General features: G+C 38.9%; 1 protein-coding gene across 1 annotated transcript in view; it reads right to left on the bottom strand.

Moving 5' to 3' along the window:
- The window catches only part of LOC108022040 (tiggrin), a 157,399-nt gene that overhangs the window by 11,860 nt on the left and 130,609 nt on the right, over positions 1 to 14,930 (bottom strand). The window contains exon 4 of the mRNA XM_050889986.1: positions 8,636 to 9,595. Within this exon, the coding sequence (XP_050745943.1) occupies positions 8,636 to 9,595 (960 nt within the window). The remainder of the gene's footprint in view (positions 1 to 8,635; positions 9,596 to 14,930) is intronic.

Consider the following 14,930-nt stretch of genomic DNA (forward strand, 5'->3'; position numbering starts at 1 on the left):
TTTTTGAATAAAATATTAGCTCCGATGCAAGCCAGCTAGCATTTTCTTCTTTGAAACGACGAATGTTTCTGGGCGCTTTGTTCAGTAGTCTCTTAATTTGAACAATAAAGTTTTTTATTTTGTTTTTAATCACCTCCAAATCGTTTTCCGGAAAATCATTTGGAATTACTTCGACGCAAACCTAGTCAAAAGTAGCGTTGACATTGCGATTTTTATCCAGCCAAACTTCTAGTAGGTCACCTCGACGAATAGCAACCTTGCTTGAATCTGTTGAAATATTTAACCCCCCCGCAAATTCCCGCAAATTATTTAAATGCTATCTGAATATACACATAATAACTCATACTACCACATAAGTTGTTATTTGAATCCTGTTATATCTTGCTAGATATGCCCCACGAAACACAAAAATTTTTAGGTTAGAATCAACAAAACTAGTGTTTACGTATTACCTTAAAAACATGACAATACAAAAGCACATATAATTAAACGATTATACAAATATTTTCTACATACCATGCGAAATATTTTCCATTTTAAGGTATTTCAATTGGGCAAACTGTTTAAAAATACGAGAACGCCAAAATCAGCAAGCTTGCATGCACCACGTGGCAAGAACAGCTGACTTTCAACAGCTGGTGTAAGACGAGGGATGCACAATAAAATACAAATTAAATATTTTCGATGTCTAGGGACATTTCTTAGCTTAAAATAATTGTAACATTATTTATATATTAACACGAACTTATTAGGTTTTGGCCAAAATAAAGGCATTTCATCCCAATGTGCAAGGGTTTCTCTGGGTTCTGGGTTCTCTGTCTGAAAATAAATTAAATCTCTTGACTGCACCCCAAAGCAAGCTGCGGTTTTACAAAATTTAGAGCAAGTACTACTATGATAGATCACGTTCCTTAAATTAATAAAAATTTAAATATTTCCTAAAGAAATGTTGAGTAGTTTTTGCCCTTTCTGGTATGACTAGGTAATTAATTAAATCAATTTAATTAAATTTTATCAAGTTTTCATGGTTTTCCTTCAGTATCTTTGGCTGAAATCAAGTTAATCAATTCAAAACCAAGAAAAGTCATCCAGCCAGCGGTTACGAGTGGCTCTCCTTTCCCTTGAGGAAATTGACTAGGGGATTCCTTAGGTATTCCAAAAATTAACGTAACATTAAATTTAATATTTAATATTTTCAAAAACATCACAATAAAATTATGTGCTCCCAATGGTACAATATTTTGATAAACCAACTTCGATATCCTCACAAAAAGTGCGTAAAGTTTGGTAAACATTTTAAGTACAATAAGTATGAACCACATGGAACTAAATTTCTATAAATATACTACTATGCTGAGCATAATCAGTCTATTATTTTATTGAGGAAACATCTATAATAATTACGACAACTAGGTGCAATTGAGAGAAGTTCGCAGGTTTTTTGGAGCTTAAGAATTTAAATGACTCTCCCCTTAGAACCAGTTAGAAGCAACATAATTACCACGTTCACAGTCACTTTCCCTCATCAAATGCTTGCTAAAGAAGGGGAGGAACACGCGTTTTTTACACAACAATAAGAATGTCTGTCTAACATCCCTCTCTCAAACAAACACCGTTTGACTTGTTGGCTGACCTGTGACCTGTCGTTAAAAGGCCACACCCTTCACACACCCCTACACAGGGAAGAGTTGTGAAAGCAGAGAGTGCGGTCGCGTTTTTAAATCGCTCCGTCTATTTTCCCAAGTTTTCAGCTTTCAAAACCCAAAAGAACAGCCGGCTATCCGGCCTGGAGCATCTGGACACGTACCGTACCAGGAGACCGTTAACGACACCTAGAAACAACCCGGGAGTTTATCCCCAGCAGGTTTGGCGGCCAGGCAGGGTCGGTCGTAGGCGAGGAAGGGGAGGCTTCTTTTTCTTTTTCCTCTTCCACTCGATTTTTGTTTAGTTGTTGCCAAATTTTCCAGTCGCGCTTTTTGTTTGCGCTACCAGCTGATCATAGTGTGCGAAAGGGGATGCGGGTGACATAGCAGCAAGCTTCGGACAGGGTGCAGGCCAAGCACATAAGTGCGTGCCGTAGCACGTAGGAACACCTTGGGGGGTTATTGTTCGCTTGAAAATTATAAATAAAAAACTTTTAAACCTTATCACAAAGATTTTTTTCTTTTCTATTAAATAATTGAGCAAAGTCCGATCGAAGAGAATCAGGTCACTACGGGTAAAGGCTTAAATTTCGTGCAGTACCGGTGAACTCCCCAGGCGGGAATATGGTGGGGACCGGGGGCACAACCCCCAGTGAGCTGAAGAAGCTAATGGACGGAAAGCGCTCCATCACAAACCCTATGCGGGACATAGTCGATGAAATGGACTTTCTCCAGAGAGAAGTTCTGTCGGCTGTGCAAGGCATACTCGAAGAGCAGCAAAGAGCTAAGGAGACTGCTTAAAAAACTGAGCAGAAGTGCTCGCGAGCAATAAGAAGCGACCCAGGGGACATGAAACTGGGAAAACGCTGGCCATGCCAGCAAAAGATGCGATGCATACGGCGCTGGCAAGCGAAGCTAGCCAAGGGGGAAATAGGGGCAAACATGCTGGGACCAAGAGCATCAGTAAGCCCCAAAAATGTGCACAGGAGTGGAAGAAGTGGAACAGAAGGCAAGGAAGCCCAAGGTGCAACCGCCACGCAATGACGCGACCTCCACTGGAGGGTCCGCAGCTGGAGGACCTAGGACAAGCCGTACAGGTCCTAAGGCGAACAGCTAAGGGGGAACTGCTGATCCTCCTAAATAAAGTCTCTGACCAAAAAACCTCAGAGCTTCAGTCCAAAATGAAAGCGGTCCTGGGCAGCAATGTCGACGTCAGAGCGCTGACTGAGACAACGCTGATCGAGGTGAAGGACATCGACGAGACCACTGACAAAACGGATGTCATATTTGCGGTAAAGTCACAGTTTGATGTGGAACTGCTAGAATCTGCAGTGGTAGGACTACGGGGGGCGTACTGGGCACCCAAACCTCCAAACAAAGAGTTATGGCCGACATAGGGAGTCGTCTCATGGAGAAGGGAAAACTCAGGTTTGGATGAAAAATGTCATCAAGCAAAACGTAGACATGGCACTCATAAGCGAGCAATTTATAAATAAAAACTCCGGTAAATAGCTAGCAAATAGTAGCAAAAAATCGGCAATTTGGAGCTGCGGAAACCCATGGCTCCCGATTAGCAGGAAAAAAGCGGAAAATGCTTCGCCAGGGCCCATGCAGCAATAATTTGCACTATTAAGTCCACAAATGGCCCACCACGCGTTCCAAAGACCGTGGTAGGGTACAAAGTAGAAACGCTAGACGTGGAGATGGTGCAGATGTTGTTCGAGGACCTCTATACAAACGGATCAGCAGACGAAAGGGCAAGCCGCATCGCAGATTACATCAAGGTAGCCCGTGATGCATCTATGTAGAGGAAGGGGAAAACCCCAACAAGAAGAAGACCGGCATACTAGTGGAACCAATCCATTGCGGAAGCCAGGAAAGAATGCCATAGAGCAAGACGCGCATACTAACGCTCAAGAGGAAGACTCGAATTCAGCCCTGGAAAAATCCATAAAAGAAACCAAACGCAGGTACATTAATAATGTATGCGAAGAAATAGACTCCAACCCTTGGGGCTTCGCATATAAACTCGTCACAAACCGGCTTCGGGCATTTAGTAGACCATCGCCGACATGCCCAGTCATCCTCAAAAGGATAGTTGAAACAGGCCTTAAGAAGTCTTTGAGGTTCTGAAAACAATAAAGGACGACAAGGCACCGGGACCTGATGGAATCCCGAATAAAGTACTAAAAATAGCCATAAAAGCAAACACTTAATTGGGATCCCTCCCCTCGTTTTAACCCATTTTCTTAATCTTGGTAACAGACACCTGTCAACTAATCACACTAATTAATGATCACTCGTCACGCACCCATTAACTTTAAAAGCCCCCTCACCTTGCACCTTGACCTAATTTATTATCCTAATTAGCATAATTAATTGCCTCCACCTACTACTCATTATCCAGAAATATAATCCATTTATTACTACTTATACACTACTTAAATAATAGCTTTACATAAGAAACAAATTTAATACCACTTTTGGGAAAGAAAACGCTAGTTAAGCAATTCTCAATAGCTCAAAATAGATCGATTTAAAATGGTTGTAGTTTTTAATCGTATAAGCTGCAGACATGTGCATTCCTATGAAAAGGTATTCTAGAACGTTAATATTAATAATTTTACCGAAATTTCTATGTGGAACTAAAAGTCAAAGACTGTGACACCGATTTTATTTTTTGAGATTGGATATGGGAATGCCCAATTTTTGAAATGTTGACATGGTCTGAAGTTATTAAGATTGAAAAATTACAACTTTTCTCAGTTCAAGAACAACAAACGCTGCCTGCGCCTTAAATTTTGCTGAATAGTAGGAGTTAGTTATTCGTAAAACAACAAATTATAAAAATATTTAAAAATAAATAAAGTCAAAATTTAAATCAAAAGGTAAGGTATGGGTACGTACGAAATGTTATTCAGGTATTGTTACGTGGGCATATTAACGCCTGAGTCCTGAGTAGGACTTTTGCCGGCATAAGCTACGACATATTCGGGTGGTGGGATCTTAGTAAGACTCTCTCATCTCCAACGTTATGAGGATGAATATTTAAGGGGCCAGGAAAATAATATTAGTGCGTAAGGTTTGTCAATCGTCAGTCCACACTGCCCCACAAGCTTAACTAACGCTTGATCGCAATACAATCGGAATGTCTTTTGGCCATATTACCTCCCTTTCACACACGAGTGTACCAAATAAATAATAATAAATTTATTGGGTTATGTGTATTTGTTCCGACAAACTTAGCCCCTTTTAAATCCTGTGCGGTGAGATCTCGACGCTACGGATTTTGGAATTTTCAAAATATTATATGGGATATATATATCTAAATATACGTCCACCAAACAGACTGCTTCCTTTAAGTATACCAATTTACTTAAGCTCAAAGTATTTTTAAGCCCGAGGCACGCGTCGTCTATCATGGCTGGTGGAGAGACTCGTCTTATCACTTGATTTAAATGTATTTGGTATGGCATACATTTTCTTTAGCTTAGATTGATTCGATGGACACATTTATATTGCACCACCACTTTTTCGAAGTATGGTATTGGACACTACTTCTCTGATCGGATAGCTGAACAATCTTCAGGAGCATAAGAATCACGTGTACTGCAGCCACAAACATCCCAGTATGCCGGATGTCGTCCTAATGGTTAATCCTCCCCTCCTTCCTTGATTATAATGGTGGCGGTAGTCCTACACATTCTTTCGTGCTGTTTGTGTCCTCTCCAAGGGCTGTTAGATGTTTTGGCTGATCCTGGTGGCAGACGACTCAGTGGACGACTGCCCCTGGGAATGTCGCCTTTTCTCCAGATTGAATTCTCCTCTCTTTTTTAATAGTCTGAGGTTTTTCTTATGCCCTAAAAGAACATTTATTTGGCTACCAGTATGGATCGGATGAACAAGGTGTTTCCATCTAGAATTACTATTTCCGTATCCGCTATGTTGGGAGTCAACAGCCGGCTGTTGCACTTTGCCAGCTACTGGGGTGTGGTTACCATTAGGTCGATCGTTGACGTTGTTCTAGCCACGTGACACCCTTGAGTTGCAGAATTGCATTTTCTTCTGCCTTTAGGAGTTTGATTATGGCTAGTCAAATGCACCCCCTCCCACCGACTCAAGATTCGTCGTTGTTTCTCTATGTAAATTTTTCTATGAGGATACGTACGTAACAGGCTCGAAGTGATCTATGCTGATCGCGTAAAATGTATTCGCAAAATGAATCCTTGTAGGGTTATTGTTGTCTTTCCTTTCTTATTTCTCCCTCCTTTTCTCCTACTCCATTGCTCAAGAGTCTTATGTTTTATTGGCTGAGCTGTCCGGGCTGAAACCTGCTGATGTTTTATGTTGTTGAAGATATATTCTGTTTTTTAGTGTTTTTTTTTTTTCAACTTGGCGCAAAGAATCTGGACTTTGATGATTAATCTTTTTATGTATCTGATAATATTTTACTTATTGTAATGTATGATTAATTTGTTGCTTTCGTGCTTTTTTCAGAGTTTTAGTGAATATTTCCGGGTAACACAATGTGTATGAACTGTTATACTATTCTTAAAATTTGGTAGCGCTGAACATTTTTTCGCAGTATTTTTTAACAAGCGGTCGACTTGAAAACCCCCTTTAATAGCCACATGCACCCTTTAATAGCCACATTCCGCTAACGAAGTTAATGGGAACGTTTGTAGCAAGCCGCCCATATGGGAGTTTATGTTGTCTATTAAGAGCTCGACAAATTAATCTTTAACGATTTTATGCTTCAGTTTGAAATGTTAGTTGTGCATATTCGTGACATCATCGCTGAAGGATCCGTTAACTCCATTAACTCCTTGACTTTCATTAGTCCGGTAGTGGAAAACGCTCGTTCCATCTCCTGTGTCAACGAATAGTACTCAAAGTCGTAGCTTTATGCTTTTTTCTCCATCAGTTGCCAGTAGCATATGGAATTCACGAAAGACTTGTTGTGGGCTTAGTCATACAACACTTGCAATAGTTCGACGCGGATCAGGAAACATTCAACTGTCATGCCGCGACCGCTTCCATCGAACTTTAGGTACCATTTGTCCATCGTTATTTCTTTTGACCTCGGTCCGAACGCAACTGGCCTCTCTTCTTTATTTCGTTAGTATGGGACTCTCTGTGGCGTGGTGTACCTATCTGCCTACATGTCCCGTTGGAGAGGCGGCATCTCTTGGTATCTTAAGAAGCTGTCAGTCGAAACGGTTCGGGTCGGTGAAGGCAGTCCCTTCTGTTTGGGTCAACTGGATGTTGGGGACTGCAATTGCTTGGCAGCCGCTAAGTTGTCCTTATCGTGCCTTTGATACTGGGGAAGCATTAATAATTTGTCACTTTGTGCGTCGGCCAGAGAGAACATCTAGATTGTACTTACGTAAATGTCAACAAGTAGTCGGTCAGCACAGAGTTGTAAGTATAGTATTATAAAAAGGGAAACTCCTAACTCTTGATTTATGTAAGTTCTGTTACTTTTTCTTAAGAAAAAAATAGGGGATTTTTATTCTAAGACGAAGTTCTGACTAAGCGGCATTGCCGAGTCACAGAAGTTAGGGAATTTGAACCTAAATGTTTGAAAATAAAACTATAAAACAGTTAAATAACTCATGGCAAAATGAGATAAAAGTTAAGCAATATTCAAGTACATCAACTTCGGTACTTCATGGATGTCCTTAATAAAATTCACTACAAATATTCAAAATGCTAACGTTGTATTGTATTACGTGGGCATATTAGTGCCTGAGTCCTGGGACAAGGGCATCCGATGTTCAGGCACCATTTTTGCCGGCATAAGCTACGTCTTAATTGAGTCATTGGAAATATTATTAATGCGTAAAGTTCGTCAGACCACACCGCCTCACAAGCACAGGTGTCCCTTGATCGCAATACGATCGGGCTGTGTTTCGGCCATATTTACCTCCCTTCACACTTTCGTGTGCTGATAGATCATCGCGGGCCGCGCAATACGATCTCCTGTTGTTAAGGTTGTCCGACGAATGTTATCTCATTGTTCTTGATTTACTCCTCTTTTCGCGTCCGCATACCCCCTTGTTATATTATAAATTTATTATTTATTGAGTTTAAATAATTTTAGAAAAACTTTCCTCCTTCTTAAATCCTGGGCGACGAGATCTCGATGCTTCGGATTCTGTGCTTTGGAAAATATTATATTGGATATCTATATATAAATATATGTGCGCCAAAAATACTGCTGCCCTTAAGTATACCAATTCACATAAACATACTATATATATATTTTTAATCTACCTGAGGCTGGGAACTTTTTAAGGGCTGGTTCTTTAATTGTTCATCATGATTCGCACATTGTCCATCGATTCGCTTGATTTAAATGTTTTTCAATGCATTTTGAATGCTACCGCTCGATGCTTCGGATTCTGTGCTTTGGAAAATATTATATTGGATATCTATATATAAAAATATGTGCGCCAAAAATACTGCTGCCCTTAAGTATACCAATTCACATAAACATACTATATATATATTTTTAATCTACCTGAGGCTGGGAACTTTTTAAGGGCTGGTTCTTTAATTGTTCATCATGATTCGCACATTGTCCATCGATTCGCTTGATTTAAATGTTGTATATATATTTGAATGCTACCGCTGCTTTTGATATTAACTTGTCCTGTAATTGTATTATTTGAGGCTATTGGGCTTTGGCTGGCAGCAAAACATATTTTTAATTGTATACATTTGATTTTGTTACTCAAAAATATTTGCCCTGGCAATGCTGAAACACTTTTAGATTGAATAAGTTTGCTTATATTTGTTCAAGCATTGTATACCAAATTGTCTTATGATAAAAAATTTATTAAAAAGAAAAAATAACGGCTAATCGTATGTAAAATATTTGTCGTGACGTTAAAAGATAAATTTTAAAAAGCTGAATTCGGTTATGGGCAAATAACTCGTTTTTCTATAAAGTATTTGATTACAACCAAATGTCAATCTTCAAATCTTACCCATTTCTTCACTTGCTCCACTGTCACGTGGTACTCGATCGCGATGCCGTCCATGCGCTGCTTGTCTCGCTTGAGGAAGTCCACAAAATCCTGGTAGCTAGTCCCATTGCGCTGCTTCTGCAACCAGCGGTTAAAACCGTCGCTGATCTTCTCTTGCCATTGTGTTTGTTTCTCAAATTGTATGAGACCAGAATTTTGCAGGCGCACTAGTTCTTCTCTCAACCACTGATCAACCTGGTCGATGCTTACGCGATGAGTCTGCGAAAGGCTCTGCAGACGGTCGTGGTCCTGAAACAGCTCTTGCTCCACCTGCTCATAAGGTATCTCTTGCTGCTTCTTAAGCAGTAGTTCTATTAGGCGCTGTTGCTCATCCACCTGCCACTTGCTCATATTGTCTACTTTTGCCTGACCCGTAGTTCGCAGGTTAATCAGCTGCTGACGAAGCCACTTCTCGATATCTACGATGTTGACGGAATACTGGTTTGCCAACTTTTGCAAACGCTCCCTTTCCTGGTTTAGCTCCACCTCGAACTCCACAAAGGTAAGATGATTCTGCTGTTTAACTAAATTCTGCAAGCGCTCCAATTCGGAAGTCTGCCATGCACTAAGGCTTTTAAAAGATTCATCCGTACTGCCCCGCAGTCGTTTTAGTTCCTCAACCATCCACTCCTCGATCTGCTCAACGTTCAGGCGGTATTGGTCAGCGAGGTGATTTAAATGGGCTCGGTCTGCTAACAGTTTTTCTTTGTACTCAGAAGTAGTCAGCCCATTCCTGTACTCTGCAATCAGACTCTTAATATAGTCTCTTTCCACTCTCTGCCATGTTTGAAGATGTTCGATGTCAAACTGACCGTTTTTTCGTAGGTCCTCGATCACCTGCTTAACATAGTTGTCCACTTCTTCAACGTGAACATGGTGCTGTTCCGCAAGCCTCATAAGGAAACGACGATCGTTTTGTACCTGCAATTTGTATGCAATTATTTGTAAACATCTTCTTAAGTATATAAGTACAAGGTGAGTTCCAAACTAAACCGGACTTTTTTAATCTAGCGCTCTCTAGTATCGCCATCTAAATGTCAACTGGTGCATTAGAATCTGCTATCGTTTATTGACTTCTAGTAAAAATGACATTTCATCTATTGGAAGTGAGGTTATTGCGTTTTAAGTGTCAGTATGTTTTTGGGGGCGAAAATGAGCTTCGAACAAAGAGCCAACCTTACATTTTGTTTTAAAATTGGTATAACTTTTACCGAAACGTTTCAATTGGTGAAACAAGTTTATGGCGATGATTACCTATCCCGTATCAGAGTGAACGAGTGGTTTTAACGTTTTCAAAGTGGTCGTGAGGGCATAAATGACGATGAACATGTGGGCCAATCAAAATCCGTGATCACCGAAAATTAGATCGAAACTGTACGTGAATTCGCAAAAAGAAACAGCCGAAATCATCATTGAAATTCATGGAAATAGAATTAAACATATCCAAAACATCGATTTATCGCATTTTGACCGAACATTTCGGCTTACAAAAGGTGTGTGGACGGTTTGTTTCGCTCAAATTGACTGATGTTCAAAAATTTCTCAGAATTCAACATTCGAAGGACATCATTAAAAAGGCAAAAAAAAGACCCGAACTTCATTTACAAGATTGTGGCTGGTAACGAAACTTGGTGTTTTCAATATGATCCCGAAACGACCAAAAAATCACGCCTGGAGAAGTCAAAAGTGAAGACAATGCTGATTTGTTATTATGATTCCAGTTTATTGTCCACAAAGAATTTGTCCCACCCCGCCAAAACGTTAATGCGGTATTCTACCTTAGAGTTTTGAAGCGTTAGGTGCTCGCGAAGATGGAAGTTGGCGTCGATCGACGCTTGTGTCCGACTATATGACCAAAAATCACATTTTAACCATCAACACCTCCCCGTATTCACCTGACATGGCACCGTGCACCGTGCATCGTTTGACATGCTTGTGGACCGTGCAAAACGCTGTATTAAAGTAGAAGAAGACTATTTTCAATAAAATAAATTGATATTGCCGAAAGAACTATTTGTTCTGTCTTTTTTTTAAAAGTCCTGTTTACTTTGGAACTCACCTTGTATATAAGAAATAAGTGTGTCGCTTTATATTTCAGACCACTTGGCAATAAGCCGCACAATGAGTGTGAAATAGGGTTTTCAATATCTACGATAGACTGGGATAGGCCGGGTCGATTTAAATGGTGCCGATAGGAAATATGAAGTAACATTATTTTTAAAGAATTGTAAGAAATACTTCCGAACTAATTTGTGTTCCAAAATGACGGTAAACAAAACCATGTTCAATTGAACAGTGTTACCAACTTTTTTTTCAGATCTCCCTAACCGTAGTGCTTAGGTGTTTTTATAACTTTCTTAATCGTTCCTTGCCGACTCATTGGGGATATATGATTAGCAATTTTCTTATATTGCACCATTTGATCCTTTAGTTCAGTCCTGCGACAAATTGATATGACCAGTCCTGACACGCACTTCAAATGACAAATATCATGTTCAGTGGTATTTGCATTTTCGTGACTTATATCAAAACAAATTTGAAGTTCTATACCCCTAAAAAAAACACTCTTTATTTGCCGTAATTTTAGGTTTTTTCAAGGTCTGTTTCTTTCATGAAAATCTGGTGAAACCCGGATCTTGAATAAGTATTTAGCTATTAGAAGATTTGACAAAACAATGAAGGTTCTTGAATTAGATATCTGTCCGAATTAGTGTTTTCGTAAAGTTATTTATAGTCTATAGTTGCAGAACCATCTTCATTAAATCACTTTTTTGTTACCACAAAACAGGAGAATTATAAGCGATTTTCCTTGGTCTTATAATTTCTTCTTTCGTCACGCGATAAGCTTTAGAGTTTACGAAAACTGAATCTGATAGAGCATGGGAACACAGATTGCTATAAACGGGGTCGTCGGCCAAACATGTTTTGCTTTGATTTGCATCTCAGTTCTGATGCAGACTCAGTTCTGATTTGGCTCTTTTCATCAACAATTTTTCGTATAATAAATTCCTTTAATGGAATAAAGGTGGTAAAAAAAGCTGTCATTATCATCAATTAAGTTTTCTTCCGTGCCCCCTTATCTTATTACTCCTGAGAAGGGGCGGCTTTACGAGTGGATAATGAGGTTGAATAGATTATTACTTATGAAATTATAACTTAAAGCGCTCTGTACACGTTCTGCTCTTGAGTACGACTCTATCTCGACTATTCTATAATTACAAAGTCTGACAGATAATTATATTCTAAATTAGGCGCTGTTCACAGTCTTTAACAAGATATCTGCCGTTCGGAAGATTATGAATGGACCTTTATAGCGAGGCGTCAATTTGAGTGATGTGCCCGTGCTGAATGGCTAATTTTCGACCAACACAAGGTCTCCAACGCTGTACACAGTTGACTTCGCATGTTTAGTGTCGCAGCGTTTCTTGGCAGTATCGCAGCATCTGCTCTTAGTTGTTCCAATTCCGCATCTACTATCATCTTTTGGTCCTGTCAACACTATGTTTATCGATGTCATTCGATGCCAATAAGCGTTCTTATCACATAACATAAATATTGAGCGGCAACACTTTGTTAGCCGAAGTCACAACACTTTGCTGTTATGCCAATAATATACATAGGGCATTGTCACTCAGCGACAACGTGCAAAGTGCCCACAACCATTTCAAGTGCAAACGTAATATGATCTGCACTCTTAGCATACCGCGCTTAGAGCCGAGTCATCAAGGTTCCCATACTGACCGCTTATATACATATGTGCATGCATAACTCTCAATCTACCCGATTTACATATTGTTACTTTACTTATATATAAAATATATAAAACGGCTGATCTTCCGCTGCGTCGACAGCTAGCAAGCCTTAAGCAACCACAACCGATGGTCTACTTAATTTCAAATGTGATTGAGCTTTTGGTTACTGGCGACCGTGACAAGTGTGACGAGGAGCAGCGAAGAGGCAAGTGGACTCGCAAACATTCTACATCTTAAGAGTTTGGCAAAAATACAAGGCGACATGAGGAAATAAAAAAAAGTCTAAGTGAGTAGAGTGTGAGTGATGGTACGTGAAGGTCAGAAAAATAAAATTAATAAAAGAATAGCGCACATCAAGTGGTTGCTATTTGCACAGTTAACACCGCCCGCACGGACAACGGCTCAAAAACTTAAAAATTAGCTTGAATTTTTAAAAGAAACCCTCAAAAATAGAGTACCACAAGACACAACTCACTCAGCAAATAAAATAAAAGTTATAAATCAAAAACTCATATCAAAAACAAATACTTTCAAGCCACTTCCGAAAAGACCAGAAGCCTGCCCGACCGACTGTCCCGGACCTCTCTACTCTGCAACATGTAATTACGCATGCATGAAGCCGAAGACCAGTGCGAATACCGGCACCGGCCACGCCTAGCCAATAGGCCCCGAACACCAGCAGCAGATCAACAAGCGAGAGGGGCAACCCGACACTTTCGCCTGCGAAGGAGGGTCAGTGCAGCCAACCGGCGACGACCAGCTACTAAAACTAAATATAAAACTAAATTTTTGTAAAATCGTGCGGAACCATTTACGCTCGTTTAGAAGTGTAGCCCGTAAAGCTATGCGAAACTATAGGTAGGATATATGCAAAAGAAAGATATATAAGAAAGGCCCTTATAAAATAGATGAGGAGTAATTCTATAATAAAATTCAGTGAAGAAATCCATGATATTTATAATTATAATTTTAACAAAACAATAATGGTTATAGTAGACGTTAAGCCAGTAGATACCACTGCTAACGTAATAAAGTTGAACCAAATAACATTGATTTTAAATTTGTTAATACAATGCTAGTAATAATTGTTGTCGTAATGTGCGCCAACTGCTTTTATAAATTGTGCAAGCTTCATAATAAATGTTTGAAAAAAAGAAATAGTAGCCGAGAGAATGACTTGGACAAAATTTAAAGAAAAATAGAGAACAAAGCGCACAAACAATATATACTTATCATGAAAAAAATATAAAATTAAATTTTATTTAAGAAGCAACAACAAGGAAATGAAATAAAATATAGTAAATCTAAAACAATATATATATTTGTATATTCAAGTATAGATACACAAAGGATCATAAGCAAAATATACATAAGAGACCCAGATTTCAGTAGAAGAGTTCAGCAATTAATATCTACAACCCCTGTTAGTGTATACGAGTTGAAAATCCTTTATATAGACACATTTAACAGTCATGCCACCATTGTTTCACTGCACTGCAACCCCAAAAAAGGAATAGCACTAACGATCATTTCGGATGTGCAACTTAGATCATGAATAGATAAGCATCCAATCTTAGGTAAAGCAATTGTTATGATGTTATGAATATAAATTATATCCATAACATAATGGAATGAAATGAATTATGACAAGAATTATCAAACATTAAAGCTGAATTTGACAAATGGCATTAGCCCAGAATAGACCGATACAGAAAACCCCTGTTAGAAAACACGTAGAAATATTAGTTAAGTGCTTGAATACTAATAATAAACACAGAGATAAGTTTAATTAAGAGCATTGATCAATTTGTCAACTATAAGAGAAAAGTTCAAGCTAGATATATCAATACCTTATGTTTTTAATACTTCACTAATAATAGAAACTAGTGATGAAACAGAATCAAAAGATGTTATTAATATTAACGAAAAGGATTTGGAAGAGGAAGAAATAAATAATATCACTATCCCACCTATATTAATGTCTTATTTGGACAATTCTACAGATTCTACAGAAGGCGAACACGAACAATTAGATATTTCGATATTAAAAACAAAGCTAAAAGGTGGCGCCAGAAACCTAGTCGGAAATGAAAAAACTATATCAGAAGTCTTTTCCATACTAAAAAGAAATGTCAAATGCGAAACTATAGAAGTACTATCGGCCAAACTGATGAATCTACAGCAACGACAACAAGAAAACTACTAACCAATACACGTCAGAAGGTGAGCAGATGACGAAAGTTCTAACCCTTGAATTAGCCAAAAGTTATTCTACACAGTCTGCAGTTAAGGCAACGACAAAGAGTTGATCAATTGATAAGGTAAAACTTATGATGCAGGCTGTCTCCTTCAACACGATGAATGATGCCATATCCAAGTTCGTAAATACTTGCACGGAAGCAACTGGACAACCACGAAAGTGGACATTTCAGAGATAACTTTTATAGTCTTTATAATAATTATAACAACTACAACAGTTCCAATTATTATAATAATGCAAGAGG

This window comes from Drosophila biarmipes, unplaced genomic scaffold, assembly GCF_025231255.1.
Source record: "Drosophila biarmipes strain raj3 unplaced genomic scaffold, RU_DBia_V1.1 ptg000009l, whole genome shotgun sequence".
Lineage (NCBI taxonomy): Eukaryota > Metazoa > Arthropoda > Insecta > Diptera > Drosophilidae > Drosophila > Drosophila biarmipes.